The sequence below is a fragment of the Bidens hawaiensis genome, unplaced genomic scaffold, assembly GCF_021521415.1.
Source record: "Bidens hawaiensis isolate Kalapana, Puna unplaced genomic scaffold, B.hawaiensis_p1.1 tig00001177_1, whole genome shotgun sequence".
Classification (NCBI taxonomy): domain Eukaryota; kingdom Viridiplantae; phylum Streptophyta; class Magnoliopsida; order Asterales; family Asteraceae; genus Bidens; species Bidens hawaiensis.
The window spans coordinates 67,888-83,818 of record NW_027491067.1 but is presented as its reverse complement, the minus strand read 5'-3'; the positions used below and the strand labels follow the sequence as shown (position 1 = coordinate 83,818).

The following is a 15,931-nucleotide window of genomic DNA, read 5'->3' as shown; positions in this document are numbered from 1 at the left end:
GAATTGAAAACAATAAAATGGTGTACTGGTTTTAAGTAAGCAAGTGGTGATGAATGAATGGCCAGATGAGGAGGTGGTGGCAGACTGAAAGCTGTCTGTCGTGTCACTGCCGCACGTGACTGCCTTGTAGGATGATTCTTTCATGCCTGCAACTACTACGTACAGTATATATGTCATGCCACCCTCTTCAATTGTCTCTATTTATACTGCTACTCTTTATGTTATTATTATTATTATTATTATTATTTGTATAAGCTAGTACCACTTGTTTCTTTTTAATTAATATACTATACTGTAATAATAACTTCACCAGAATATTATTATTATTATTATTATTATTATTATTATTATTATTATTATTTCCACTTGTTAATTGTTAACTCTTCTACTGTTTATATTACATTACATGGCAAGTTACTTGCCAACACCTTATAATTTGTCCAACACGACTATGTGATCATTTAGTTGTACATAACCGTATGTTTAGCTTTCAAATTTCAAAACTTGACCAAAAGGGACACGGTTATATATCAAACCTTACATACATGTGTAGTTTTTTTACTGAATAATTTTTTTTTCCTAATGGCAATTGGGCTTTTTTTTGTTCTTTTGGGGATAAACGATTATGACAAGAGTTCTTGAAAAAAAGTGTTGCAAAATTCTAACTGAAGATGTTTTTTTAAGATTTAATGCTGAAGATTTAAAAATAAGCAGCTAGATGTACAATATTGTAGAGTATTAAGGGTTTGCTAGGCAAATGGTCAAAGTTGAAGGTCCACATACACACACTCAAAATTTTGTCTTCTGACTTCAGTTTAGACCATCTGTCTCATACTCATAGTTGTTATTTTACAAGATCTGAGTTGAATATTGCTGTGGATTTAAACATGTTTGTTTGATTCTATATACATTCACTCATTTTATTGTTTTAAAACAGAACATCAATAAGCTATACAACATATATAACGTTTATTTATATATATCTAATTACACCAGTACACATCCTACAACGTGTAATATGCATCACCTAGCTAGCTACTATTGAGCGTTCCAACCGCGACAGCCATGCCTATTCTCAAACCCAAAAACACCAAGTAAATTCCAATAAGCCCCAACCCCAACAACTTACTCGGCTGCATTTGGTTTCTCCGCAACACCACAAGCGCCCAAACCAGCCCCACGATAATAAACCCAAGATTACACACCAATCCACTATCACGAGATATGGTGTAAGGTTCGGGTCTCTTAGACCACGATCCAATTAACATTGAAACCCCCAAACCCACAAGCGTGTTGAACATTGGCCCTGCATAGCATCCAGATATCGCTATCTGCACCCCGTCCGCCCCATTCACTGCAAGCGCCACGTTGGACATCAAATCCCCCATTGAGTTTCCCCATGCTAGCACGGTCAACCCGAGAATCGATGGGTTGACTCCAAATATTAGACCAAGTGAAACCAATAAAGCAACTAGCTCATTAGCAATCATGTAGAACCAAATTATGCTCATAAAAAACCCTCCTAGAACCCAAGGAAGTAAAAACTTTTGTGGCGGTTGGTCGGCTCTAGTGCTCACAAATGCAGCAACGCCTAACGCAAACCCAACCATCGCACTTCCTATATAGATCATCACTTCGCCTGATTGATATCGAGTGTTCCAAAGGAAGGCTAGAAGCAAAGGCGCTAATGTAACACTGGCTACCGCATAACCTTTTGACCATCTTTCTTCCTCTATGATTGGAATGGTTAATAGTCTCGGTAACATTAACGGAAACTCTAACCACTTTAACAACTTTGAACAGACCGAAGAACCCGAATTTGCATTATGTGTGTCTTCATCATCGATCCATCCCCATTGGGGCTTATCCTCCAAACCATGACTATTGAACTCTGAATATATCGCCACGTGTGATGTCCACATCCAATGTGGAACCTTAGACTCAACAAGATGTGGCACTGCCACGTCATCCAGCGCAACCACTCTATTTTCAGCTGTGTCCGCAAGAGGCAACAAAGGCGCATACCCTTGTATTTTAAAATCTTCATTTTTCTTTAATATTTCACTAGCAACAACGAAAGTCGCATAGACGACATAAATTGACACAAACGCAATCGCGCCACCAACATTAACCTCACCCACAAACAAAATAACACCAAGTATCACAACCGCAAACAGAAACGTGTACACGTCTCTCACGAAACATCTCTTATCAATACACACTTCCTGATCAGCCACACATAGCGAAATCGTCCCAACCACAACACAAATAATAAAAACGGCCCCACCCGAAATACTATTCAACCCCACATCAGCGTTATCCGTGGTCCCCACAAACGCAATGATACTCGCAAACACATCAGGTGCGCCGTTACCTAACGGAAGCAGGGTCACCCCTGCCACGGTCGGTGATAACCGCAACACGTTTGATAACTTTTCAAGGCAACAACAAAAATAAACAGCAGATGTATTCCCTAGCAAATGAAACAAGGCGAGTACCCATATTGATAGACTAATGTAACCCAAATTTGCATGGTTTTTACAGTCGCAGTAGAAAAAGTTAAGGTAGTAAAAATAGCCACCGGATTTGCATTGGGGGTTTCCTTTTAGGAAGTCGCATTGGTTTGCAAAACCCGTGTGTTGAGTCAGCCCGGAACAGTCGGTTGGTTCTGTGATCACCAAGCTTTTTAAAGCTAAACCATGTGTTGTTTTATGGGTGAATTGGTTATAACATAAAAGAATGATAAATATAAGTATGCAGAGACCATGAAAACAAGCTCTTAAGATAATAAATTGTCCCATCTACAAAATTGTAGAAAGTGGAGATGAATTAATAATAATATGATTATGGTTAATATACAAACAAAGAAAGAAACAAAGAGGTTGTCTTCGGGGATTCCAAGGGATCATGAAAATATAAAAGTGAAGCGATAAACAAAAACATAATAACAGAGTATATATTATTTAATTAAGGAAGGAAGGATGTTTGGTTTGGTTTGGTTTGATGATGAAAAGGTGTGGTTGGAGACGTACGTGAGTGGCTGCTACCGGGATCTGATGTTTTGTTTCCGATGATATGGTGTCAAACGTGTGAAATACCATACCAATCATGGACAACTGTCATGTCGGACGTCAAACCATTTTATAACCAACCAACTAACCATTCTTATATTATTTATTTATTTATTTATTTTTTTAATCTATTTATTATTATTATTATGTTTATCCAATTTCAACACACTTTATTTATTATTGTTATTGGTTATTTATAATTGACGTTAAATTGCATAAAAACCGCATAGAAATTTCAATCACATGAGTGTAAAAGTTATTTTTTCTATAAATATATGATTACTTATGTTTGATGTGGATTATTGGATAAGTTAATGACTCATTTTGATTGATATCAAAGGAAACTCAAATCTAAATTGAAAAACTATGAATGAATAAAGATTCCGTTTAAGAAAAGGTTATTGTCACCTCATCCGTTCAAGAGAAGAGAAGACAAAGGAGTCCAATGGAGGCAGTGATTTGGACCTCTTGCAGCCCGTAAATGTCACATCAAAGAGGCGAAATTCCACTCGTCTATGTGTATGGCCCGGCCCACCATGCCTTACTAGTCCAATATCATCAACTCTTGCCATCACACAATGTTCCAAATCATTCATTCAATCAAACCTTTCACGTCATACACTAGTTAGCTAATAACAACACTCTTAAGTCAGCATCTACATTATGGGATTTATCTTCTTAATTTCCTTTTAAAGATTATAATATATAGCTTTAGTAATCGGTGTAAATACTTATGGGAGGAATTAGAATCAATACATGTCAACATTTAGTGGATTGTGTGGATATGAGTAGCGGGCTGGCGTCCAATGCCAAATCACTCAAAAAGGGCGTTAAACACCATTTCGGATGGGGCGCTAGCGTGGATTGTGTGTTGATTTAGTGTTGCATCTAATCAAAAAATTCCCTATGTAATGTGTTGGCCCTTGCCGGTTGGCACCCAATACGAAATGGTGTTTACCGCAAGCAAATATAAAAGTCGGATCACATAATGAATTCACATAATAATGAATAAAAAAAACTGGCATAAACTATGTGTCAAAATTAAAATTGATTAAGCATGACATATGAGTAAACGAATAGAAACAAACCATAGATTAAGCATGTCAAAATTAAAATTGATTAATCTTGGACTCGAAATATAACTCAAAATTGCCGACATGCTTTCTTCAAGTCCATAGATTTCCTTGGACCCAAGTTGCAGCCCAACTAAAATTGGATTATAGCCCATTTATGTAGCACTAATACTTTACTTTATTGCAACATGTTATCTTGCTTTTGACAGTTTATATTCCATATATAATGTCTTCAAAATGACGCATTTATTGATTAAACTTGTAAACATATTAAGCTAATATATTTTAACTAATAATCTACATATAGAAGAAAAGGAGGGTCATAAAGCTAGAGGTGGGGTTGTGGTATTATGATTAGTTTGGATTAAGATTAGGACTATCTTATATCATCCTTAGTCAAGTCCTATTGGAAAGACATGATTTTGTGTAGTTTTGCCTTGGTTGCTCTCTCAGGTTTTTCGCTAGTTTTGCCTATTGGACTAACCGGTCATATCGCTAGTTCGTTTGTTGTTTTAATGAAAAGCGGTTTTTGTTTTTTGTTTTTAAATATAAAGAGTAAAAAAAATATATAGATTTACACGTAACTTTTAACCGATATATTATATTCTATTGTATTAAATAAAATAAAAAATAATAATAAACATGACATGTGAACACTCACTTAAGTAATTCTAAATCTATTCTATTCTATTCTATTCTATTCTATTCTAGCTATTCATTTCATTGATTCATTGATTGTGACCGCTTCCTTGCTTGCTTTCTTTCTGGTTTTGCAGGCAGGTATGTAATCCCTAAATGCACAGTATACATCGTTAATTGATTAGTTCGTTCGTAGTTACTTACTTACAATGCTATCTCTCTGTGCCTATTTTAGATTTATATTTAGATCCCGATCGTAATTGTTTCTTCCAATTCAATTGCTTAATTGATTGATTTGCTTTCACTCAATTCGATTGAGATCTTATTGATTTTAGTATTACTTTAGTTAGGGGGTTTAATATTATATATTTTTTTATTATTCTGGCAGAAGAAGAAGAATTAAGTGGGGTGGTATGAAAGGAGGAGGAGGAGGAGGAGGTACCGGGTGGTATTTGAATGGGGGTCTGAAAATGAAGCAGCTTTCTCTCTTTTCTCTCGTCTTTGTTTGCGCCTTTCTTCTCCTCTGGAATTGGGAGAAAACCCCTCTTCTCACTACTACTTTACCACCTCATCATAATCATCATCTCTTTCCAGGTTCTTTTACTAACATTATTATATAACAATCCCTGTCTAATCTTTTAGCCCATTGTTAATTGTTGTTTATCATCATAGATGATGTTGAAAGGATACATGTCACTCCGTTAAAAGATGACGATGACCAATTAGCTGAACAAGGTCTTGCTTTACCTACCCCATCACTCTCAACAAGCATTCCACACCATGTCGATGATCATTTTCCAAATACTTCTCACCATGGTATGTACCCTACACACCTTTCTCATTTTATCTTTTTAATACTTAACTGCTTCCTTTTTTTATATTTAAATAATATTTATTTTATTTTAAGCACAGGTTAGATGTCGTTTATGCGATTGTTTACACTTGCTTTATATCAATCAAAGCTCACTGTAGAAGAATATCTTGCTGGGTCTTTTTTGGTTTGCAACATTTATTCATGTAACATTGATGCAGAAAACAAAACGCTTCTCGTTGACCAAACTGTCTCTGAAGAAGAAGAGAGGTCGGAAACAGTTAAACAGCAGCCGATGACTTCACAAATAACTCAATCAACCGTGATCGATGCTCCGGTAGCTAAAGTAGAAACACAAGGTGCTTCTTACATTCATTTCCTTACCATATGTTATATTACATAAATGGTTCCCGCTAACAAATAATGGCACATGGCCTATATTCTATTGATTTTTTCCATCTAGCTCAATCACATGCAATACACTACTAATAACATTTATTGGTCGTCGTCTTTTTTTCAGTGTATTATAGTCCTTTACAAAATAATATACTTTCTGATTGAAACCATTTGATGTGTTCAGTATCATCTTGTTCATAGTTACTAAGACCACTTGTTTAACACTGCAATTCTCTTTACCTTTTACCAAATGGTGACCGAAAGTAGTGCAGTTATTTTTAGCTCAGAGTTAATTAATACCAATACTGACTAGTTATTTGCCTGTTGGTTATTCCAGCCTGCAACTATGGTAAAGGAAAGTGGGTCCCTGCTAATAATCGACCTCTCTATTCTGGATTCGGGTGTAAACAATGGTTATCTGGGATGTGGGCTTGTCGTTTGACACAAAGAACGGATTTTGGTTATGAAAAGTTGAAGTGGCAACCAAAAGATTGCAAAATGGATGATTTTACAGGAGCTGAATTCCTCAAAAGGTATACATACAGACACACACATATATATACATAGCTGGTGGCGGTCAATTAGATTATCATTTCACTAATTGCTATGCATACTCCAGAATGCAGGACAAAACATTAGCTTTTGTTGGAGACTCATTGGGCCGCCAGCAGTTCCAATCTCTAATGTGCATGGTGACAGGTGGTGAAGATACACAGGATGTTGAAGACGTTGGAAAGGAATACAGGCTGGCGAAAGCCCAGGGGTCTGCCCGGCCTGACGGGTGGGCTTATCGGTTCCCAAAGACGAACACCACCATTTTGTACTACTGGTCTGCAAGTCTATGTGACATAGAGCCTGTTGACCCCACAAGTCCAACCACAGAATATGCGATGCACCTTGACCGCCCGCCAAGTTTTCTGAAACATTATCTTGACAGGATTCATGTCCTCGTTCTGAACACGGGGCATCATTGGAACCGAGGGAAGCTTAATGCAAACAAATGGGTTATGTATGTTGGCGGGAAACCGAACACCAATAGGAAGATTTTAGATATTGGTGGGGCTAAAAACTTTACAATTCATAGTGTTGTGAGGTGGGTTCACTCTGAGTTACCAAAACACCCGGGTTTGAAGGCTTTCTTGAGGTCGATTTCACCTAGACATTTTTTTAATGGAGAATGGAATACTGGAGGTACTTGTGACAGCACAGCACCCGGGTCATTGGAAGTGTTGCAAGATGAGTCTAGTGATCTGGTTGCTGCAGGTGCGGTTAAGGGAACGGATGTTAAGTTGTTGGATATAACGGGTCTGTCGTTGGTGAGAGAGGAAGGTCATATATCAAGGTATTCGATTCGAGCAGCTCCCGGGATGCAAGATTGTTTGCATTGGTGTCTGCCGGGTGTTCCTGACACGTGGAATGAGCTTCTTTTTGCACAAATGTGAAATCCATGTAATGCTAATTTAGGTTCCGGTTTAGTGATTACTAGTTAGGATCTCAAGTAAGAAAGAGTGTTGTTTTTTTAACGAAGTATATTATTTATACATCTCTTCTTGTCCGTTACGACTTTGACTCGTTATGCCAATAAATGTGATTGGAGAGCGAATCGGAAACTGGCTGGTTTTACGACAGGTGAAAAGTTTAACATATTTGATTGACGTATGTTTATATTTGGCTGTAAGATGACACTTTTTTGTTGTTCTTTATTAGTTTCGGTATATGTTCTTTCTTGTCAAAGATATATTTTTAGACTTCAAGAAATCTTATTTGATAATTTTTAACCATATATAATATCGTAAATAGGAACCACATATGTCTACAGGTAAGGTAACCTACGAATGAATAATGAGTATTTGGATACATGAAAGGTATGAAACTAAACTCGAGATATGATTCTACTAAGATATGTTATGAACTATGAAGGATAGTAAAATTCATCTTATAACCAAAATATTGTCATCCTATATCTATGCCAAACACTTGATATATATTGATTTAAGATTTAAGACCCTAAAGAAATATTGAAAGACTTGAGTTGGATACTTGGATTGCCGGTCTTATGGTGACAAATTAATGATAAGGTGGTGGTGGATGTACGGCAAACCGGTGGCTAGGGTGCGATGTTGGCGTTGAACAAGTAATTTGTATATTTTAATTTATTTTGACCAAATATCATTATCAAACTTCGAGGAAACTAAATTCAAGGTTAAATAAACAACAATTTTTAATTTTATAATTCACAATTTCCAACCTAATACATCATCAAGCTAATATCCCTTCTAATATTAGCCTGACGATAGCAGTGTCTCTTTTAATGACATACACAAGTTCAATCTTACAACATTAGTGTTCTCCTTTTATTGACATACACTTGTTGGACTCGAATCTCAAACCTACCAAGAAAAAAGCCTTATGGCAGAACCCCCAGACCACAAGATGAACATGCAATACCAACCTATTGATTGAGTTATTTGAACAGACCTATTAATTTACAAATATATGTCATGTCTATCTCGTATTTTGTTATTTTTATATTATAAAACTATTCATATACATTAACTGTTCAACTCGATTTATATTTGTATATGATTATATATGTTTTAATTAATTAAGTTATGCTGCTAGGCTATTCACTTACCTTATGCAATGCAAATTTGATGACAAAATATATGCATTCTCATCAAATTTTGATATTCTCTGTTGATTTATACATCTCGTGGTCACATATTCTTTCAAAAAAAAAAATTTCATAGAGGCATGGTTTTCATTGAGAATCGTTAAGAATTTTTTGACTAAGGATGAATAGAAATATGGCTTGTAAATATAAACTTTTTTATTTGAATTTAAACTTTTAAATGAGTGTGAACCGGGTAAATGACTTATAGCAAGGACTTAAATGTGAAACTTTTTTATTTTTATTTATAAAATTAGCTTAAAAAAGGTTGTGATTTTTAGTTCTATTTAAGATTAACATAATTTAAGGTATGTTTGTTCACATCTCACACAAAGGCACAAACACCACCATTGGATCTTAATTATGATTCTTAGCCGACCATCCAATTGCTTACCTATAAGGTAACGGAGTCAACAAAACAATAATAATAAAACCAATAGCATATGTGGTTTATATGTTAAAGTGAACATGTGAGTCAGTGACAAAAAGAAGCTTATTTTAATGTAATAAAAATGGATGGACTTGTTTTAAAATTAAAACTGAGGACGGCGACTGTATATGCAACGGCAACTGTACCAGTTATATGCCAGGGTGGATTGCACGTTAATTAATGCACTCTTAATCATTTACCAAAGTTTTCCCTACACACACCAATTTTTGTCCTTCAACTTCTTCTTTCTTGAATATTTTATCCTTTTTTTACTTGTTTTATAAAAAAAAAAAATATCAAGCAAAACTAGTCGAACGCTTGGGTTGGCTGATTGGCTCGACGGTATCTAAACATGGTTTGAGCGGATAGAACTTGGGTTGGAGCCTTCATATTTATAATCATACATAATAAAGCCTGTGAATCAATTAGCCCTTTTTATAGTTGTGAACAAACCGAGCTACTCGTGAGTTACTTGAGATCGGCTCCTGAAAAAGCTCAATAAATCCAAACTTAAACGAACCTGAACCTGAGTATGAGCTCGTTTAATAAACAAGCCTAATCCCATGCTTCACATATCAAGCTCGAGCTGGCTTACAAACTTAAACGAGCATGTTATTTATGTAATTTTTCATAAAGTGTGTGTATATATAAAACAAATATTACTTGATATATATAGCTAAGAAAATAAACTAAATAATATATATTATGTTGTATATAAAATTATAATTAAACAAATATATAAAAATTAATTAATAAATAGTAAAGAAAATAAGCTTGAGCTTAAAAACTACTAACGAGACGAGCTCAAGCTATGAAAATAGAGATTGAATCGAGCTCGAGCTCTGTGTAAGTTAAATGAGCCAATCTCAAACCTAATAGAGCTTGGGCTCGGGTCGTTTACACCCGTAGCTCTGTTAACATAAGATAAAAACGGCAATTGCAAGTTGTTAAAGGAGGAGGAATCCAATAGTAAGTAATAGTCGAAGGCCCAAAATTCAAAATTGAAAGACGGAATAGAAATAGAATCCTAAAGTGGACTCAAAGCTCAAAGACATCTGATTCGTCGTTAGATATCACCAACAACTTTCATTTCAAAAACCCTAACTATCACTTGAATAATCAATCAATTATGTCCGGTGATGATGATGATGATTTCACTAGAGGCGTTGAAGACGGCCTCAGGTTATCCAAACGCATCTACTTCGGCAAAGACCGCTCAGTGGCGCCGCCTAAGCCGCTCACGCCGATGGAGAAAGCCACCAGATCGTTTTATCTGGCTTCGCCTATGGTTTACGAGGTGATATTCAACCCTGGGATTGTTGATAACCCTGACGTCCCGAGCTACCAGCCTCACGTGCACGGCAGGTGCGATCCGCCTGCTTTGATTCCGCTTCAGATGAACGGGATTGAGCTTCAGGTGGAGTGTTATCTCGACACGGCGTTTGTTACAATGACTGGTTCGTGGCGGCTTCATTGTGTTATGGCAAGTGCTGCCTCTGATTGCCGGCTTGCTATTCCTATGGGTGGTTTACAGGTACTGAGGTACAGCAATTACTCTTACTCAATACCGTTGTCGTTCCGATAGATATTATTTTTATTTTAGGTAGCAGCTTGTAACAACTACTGATATTGTACCGGTAGTGTATCTATAGATTCAGTAGTCAATTATTTGAAAATTCAGTATTTGTATTTTTGGTAACGGTGCAAATAAAGATTGAAATGAGCCTAGCTTTTTCAAGCTCGAGTTAAGCCTGAGCCTCAAATAAAGCTTGTTTAGTTATTGAGTCTGAGCTTGAGCTTTGTATGGGAAGCTTGTTGTGCCTTAAAGAGTTTTGTTTGTGTATTTTAACCTTTTGGACTTTTAAGGTACTACATGTGCTCGAGCTGTGCTTAGGTTCATTTACAGTTTTTTTCAGTATATGTAAAATTAATTAAAAACATAAGTAAATTGGTTAATAAATAATGTGTTCAGCCCAAGCTTGAAAAAACAACTAACGAGGGTCGAATTCAAGCTCAAAACGAGATGAGCTCGAGCCTAGTTAAGCTTGGGCTCGGCTCGGCTTGTTTACGGTTTTGGTACTGGTAGGGTAACAAGCTCATTCCTGTTTTAATTTGTTTTCAGAATGTAAAATGAGTTATTGTTTTGGTTGAAATTGTCAAGTAATATAGCATGATCTGGCTAACAGGGTTCAATTCTAGGTGTAGAGGTGGAACTGACCAGAAAATCATACAAGACGCAGCTAGTTGTGATGGATGAAAAGGGGGAGACAGAAACCGCAGCCAAGCCTGAAGATGGTGGCTTTCTCAAACCTCACATCTTTACCTTGACAATACCACAGGTTAATAACGACTTGCTCTTTATGACTTTTTTATTAGTGTAAAAGCTGAACATAGTTTGACTTGTATCATCTAGGTTGATGGTGGTTCAAATCTTTCAGTCAAAGTAAGATGGTCTCAGAAGTTACTTTATAAAGATGGCGATTTCACATTGGATGTTCCTTTCAGTTTCCCAGAGTATGTCACTCCTGCAGGAAAGAAACTAACAAAAAAGGAAAAGATTCAGTTGAGTGTTAATGTTGGTTTGGGTACAGAAGTTGTGTGTAAGACAGCAAGCCATCAAATGAAGGTGTAACTTGTATTCGATTCAGTTTTTCATTATATGCTTCATTTGTTTTGAAAACTAACTGTACTTTGTTTTAGGAGCAAAAACGTGTAGTAGGGAAATTGGGTTTTGTGTATGAGAAAGAAGTTCTTACATGGTCAAGTTCTAATTTTGTGTTTACATACCAGGTAAGATTCCACCTTGTTGAATTCACATTTGTTTTATATTGACGCAAGTTGTGTCAAATGACCGTTTCATTATCATCATCATCATCATCATCATCATCATCATCATCATCCCTCAGGTTCCTACAAGCAATGCATTTGGTGGTGTTCTTTTGCAGTCTCCATCGTCACTCACAATCGATCAAAAGGAGTTTTTTTCTTTGTATCTATTTCCAGGGCCGGATCTCAGCAAAAAGGTTTGTTTTAAATCTGTTTTTTTTTTGTAACTGAATGCGATGTAGTTTTGTTGGAGGGCTAATGCTTGCTATTTACATAAAAGGTTATTAGGAAGGAAGTACTTTTTGTGGTTGATGTTAGCGGAAGCATGAAGGGTAGGACAATCGAAGCTACAAAGAGTGCGATTATTGTAGCGCTATCAAAGCTTGATCAAGGGGATTCTTTTAACATAATGGCGTTTAATGACCGGACTTACTTGTATTCATCAACTCTGGAGTTGGCAACTGAGGAAGCTCTTCAAAAAGCTAGTGATTGGATTGGCATGAATTTCATCCCTGGTGGTGGTACAAACATGTCACTTGCTCTTAGTCAGGTTATTTTCATTCTTCAAAATGCTTAGTTTTTGTTCTCTTATTACTTCTGTGTGTATCTGATAATCACAATATATATATGTGTTAATGGATTTATTTATGATTTGTTCTCGTTTTGTGATATACAGGCCGTAGAGATGTTATCAGGGATTAACAATCAATTCCAGTGATTTTCTTTTTAACTGATGGCGCGGTTGAAGATGAGAGACAAATTTGTGAAGTTATGACAAAGCAACTAAAACATCAAGGATCGGAGCTGTGTCCACGCATTTACACATTTGGTATAGGTAATGATTTTGTTACCAACCTTCTACTTTTTTTCTTACTCTTGCTAGCCTATAGCATTATTACAGGCGACATTAGCACGATTGTTGGTACATCGTATTAACTTTTTTGCATTTATTTGTAGGTTCATTCTGCAATCATTACTTTTTACGAATGCTTGCAATGATTGGCAGGGGCCATTTTGAGTCTGCTTTCGATGCAGGTAATTCATATATATTCAACATAGGGAGAGTTTTTCTAGAAAGTTAATTGTTTTAAAGCTAAATGAATTGGAAATATTGAGAAGTTACTAATGTTGTGTATGCGGTTGATCAGATTCCATTGTGGCTCGAATGGACATGTTGTTTTCTAGAGCTGCCTCTACAGTTTTGATGAACATTGCAATTGATGGCTTAGATGATCTTGATGCTCTTCAGGTGTTTTGGATTACATATTTTACCAGTCACACTCAGTTTAGCATTTTACATACAAATCTTATTTAATTTTACTCTTTAAGAGATCTAATTGTTGCTTATCTTCTTCAGGTTTATCCTTCAGTTACTTTAGATCTTTGTTCGGAAGGGCCATTGGTCGTATTTGGGCATTACAGGGGTGGTTTTCCCGACACTTTAAAAGTTACAGGGATTCTTGCAGATATGAGTAACTTCACTATTGACCTTAAGGTGCAAAGGGCAAAGGAAATATCCCTTGAAAAGGTGAGCCTTATAATTTTCACTGTATATTTAGTTATTGTAATTTTGATGGCAGGATTGTCTTAATGAACTTTTAGCTATATGTAGTAATTAGGTAATCGACGAAATAAACTTATTATAGCTGAAAGACACATCAGCACTATACAATATGATATCTTTTACCAACTGAAAACCTATACATTAAAGAAAAGAACTTAACTAGATCTTAAGATATTTCATGTGACTAAAACCCATTGGCATTCTACTTTTTGCCAGAAAGTAGAAGATTCTTAGATTTAAGATGGGTTTCATAAGACCACTGCTATACCCTCACATTGGAGCAGGAACACTGTAAATCTGTAGTATATGAGTTTTGATAAAGCTGTAAACTTTTGCACTTAACCAAAAACCAACAAGAATAAGTAAATTACACACAGCTAATTCTGATTAAGACACTACATGTACATTTACAACAGTTTAACTTCTGCCACACCCACTTAAAGAAAATAGCTAACTCTAGTAGGTCTGTAACTAGAGTTTAGATATAGTTGCATGAACGAAAAGTGACAACAGCTCTTTTGCCTATCTATATTGTGCTGCTATGCTCTAACTTATATAAGCAATTCTCTGATGATCTAAATGCTCTATGGGTGCCCATCATATAGCTCACATACATATCTGTTATTTTCCCCCTTAATTTTTTCCCTCGGGTTCTCTTGTACTTTTTACCTTTTTGGGGTCTGATTGATATCATCTTTGTGACTAGGTTCTGGCGAAGCAACAAATTGAACATTACACATCACAAGCATGGTTTTCACAAGATAAAAAGCTTGAGGAGAAGGTCAGTTATTTGTCTTGTTTCTTGAGGAATAAGAGTTACCCAGTTAGGTAGATATAATGCAGTGTAAATTTAATTCCAAGTTTTAAAAGTGGTGCTTGTTTGCTGGTTAAAGTTTAGGCTTGTATCACTAATTATGAAGTTTTTTTAACTTTTCAATTTTTGATTATTTGTCTTCTACTGCAGGTAGCCAAAATGAGCATGCAGAGTGGTGGTGTTAGTGAGTATACGCGCATGGTTTTGTTAGAGACGGTACAAATACAAGAAAAGCACGCGTCAACGTCGTCTGGCGTTAAAAAGGTTGGTCACTGATTTCTACAATTTTTTTGTGAGCATATTAAGAACGTAATATGTGTGGATTAATGCAGGGAAAAAAAGAAAGTATTGAAATTAGAGAAAAATGTGAAATGATAAGGGTGTTGCAGCGGGTGGGCGTTGGGTTTGGTAATTTGGTTGCAACTATTGAGAACACTCCTCCGGGCTATGAACCAAAGTTACCTGACCAAGCAGAAATGTTGGTGAGAGCAGCTGGCAACTGTTGTGTTAACCTATGTGGCAAGTGCTGTTGCATGTGCTGCATTCAAGCCTGTGCAAGCATCAACGACCAGTGTGCTATTTTGGTCACCCAGATAATTACCGGTCTAGCATTTTTAGGCTGCTTTGCGTGTTGTGAATTGTGTTGTGATGGATAATGATGCCACGACAGTGGTATCTATATATATGTAAAGATATTGCCGTCTGTAAACAAAAAATGTGATAAAATTTCAACCTGTCATGAGTCTTTTAGAGATTGCCTCTTGAGTCTGCAATTTCTTTCATTAGTGATATGCGCATAAATAGTTTCGTATTTAGATTGCATGGTGCGTATACTAAAAAGTTGATAATGACCAAATGAAAACAATGGTAAAAGGGTTATCTCAATGGTTGAAAAAGTTACTAATATTTTTACTTGCTAATGCTTCTGCTATTAGCATCTAAAATATTAGGCAACTTTTCCAACCATTGGTTGTACACAATAAAGAGCATTACAGTAGTATCTCTATCTCTTATCTCCTATAATTTCACATATTTCAGTATCTGTTTTTAAGGTTTGCTTCATTGCGTGTGCACAATAAAATCTAGCGGATCATCCAAAGGGTTAAGGAGACACTTGGTGCCCAAATCAGCTAAGATACCCAATTACTATCTAATACAGTGCCGAGTAAAATATGGAAAGCTTATAGAGATTAGAACAAATGTGATATCATTCCCAAGGTATGTGTGCGGACCCGCAAGAGATGTTGAGCTGGAGGTTAACTTCTTGAGTTTAAGATACAAGAACCAAAAAACCGCCTACATGAGTTTGAGGTTTGCCATGCCATAAAAGTTGGGACTTGGCTTCTAGATACTCTGTTAGAGGATAGGACACAACCCTTGTACATAATAGTGTCAAGTAAGATCTTGTGAACATACTGAACTTAGAACTTAACATGCACATTATCTTCCTGTACTCAATTAAGTAGAAAAAAAAGTGTTAAATTGTACCAGACACCCTTGTATTCAAATGTTTGGAATGTGTCATGTGTGATATACTAAGATGGAAGTTAATCTTCAATACATTTCCATTTATAACCGAGTTTGTAATTATGTTATGACTCGTGCATGTACATTGCACTAGAAACTGTGAGAGAAA

The 15,931-nt window shown here is 36.1% G+C and overlaps 1 protein-coding gene and 2 pseudogenes across 2 annotated transcripts; 2 read left to right on the top strand and 1 right to left on the bottom strand.

Moving 5' to 3' along the window:
- Positions 1 to 597: 597 nt before the first annotated feature.
- On the bottom strand, positions 598 to 3,156 carry LOC143561613 (cation/calcium exchanger 4 pseudogene; annotated as a pseudogene).
- Positions 3,157 to 5,232: 2,076 nt separating this feature from the next.
- Positions 5,233 to 7,695, top strand: LOC143561623 (protein trichome birefringence-like 16). Its single transcript, XM_077049653.1, has 5 exons — positions 5,233 to 5,377; positions 5,456 to 5,599; positions 5,816 to 5,953; positions 6,328 to 6,523; positions 6,610 to 7,695. Exons 1-5 carry the CDS (start codon positions 5,254 to 5,256, stop codon positions 7,430 to 7,432), a joined length of 1,425 nt encoding a protein of 474 aa, XP_076905768.1. The 5' UTR covers positions 5,233 to 5,253; the 3' UTR covers positions 7,433 to 7,695.
- Positions 7,696 to 10,161: 2,466 nt separating this feature from the next.
- LOC143561602 (uncharacterized) lies at positions 10,162 to 15,081 on the top strand (annotated as a pseudogene). Its single transcript, XR_013140334.1, has 13 exons — positions 10,162 to 10,625; positions 11,278 to 11,430; positions 11,505 to 11,717; positions 11,792 to 11,881; positions 11,998 to 12,114; positions 12,198 to 12,467; positions 12,594 to 12,752; positions 12,875 to 12,952; positions 13,066 to 13,166; positions 13,275 to 13,445; positions 14,188 to 14,262; positions 14,446 to 14,559; positions 14,628 to 15,081. The product of XR_013140334.1 is annotated as an uncharacterized LOC143561602 (transcript).
- Positions 15,082 to 15,931: the final 850 nt, after the last annotated feature.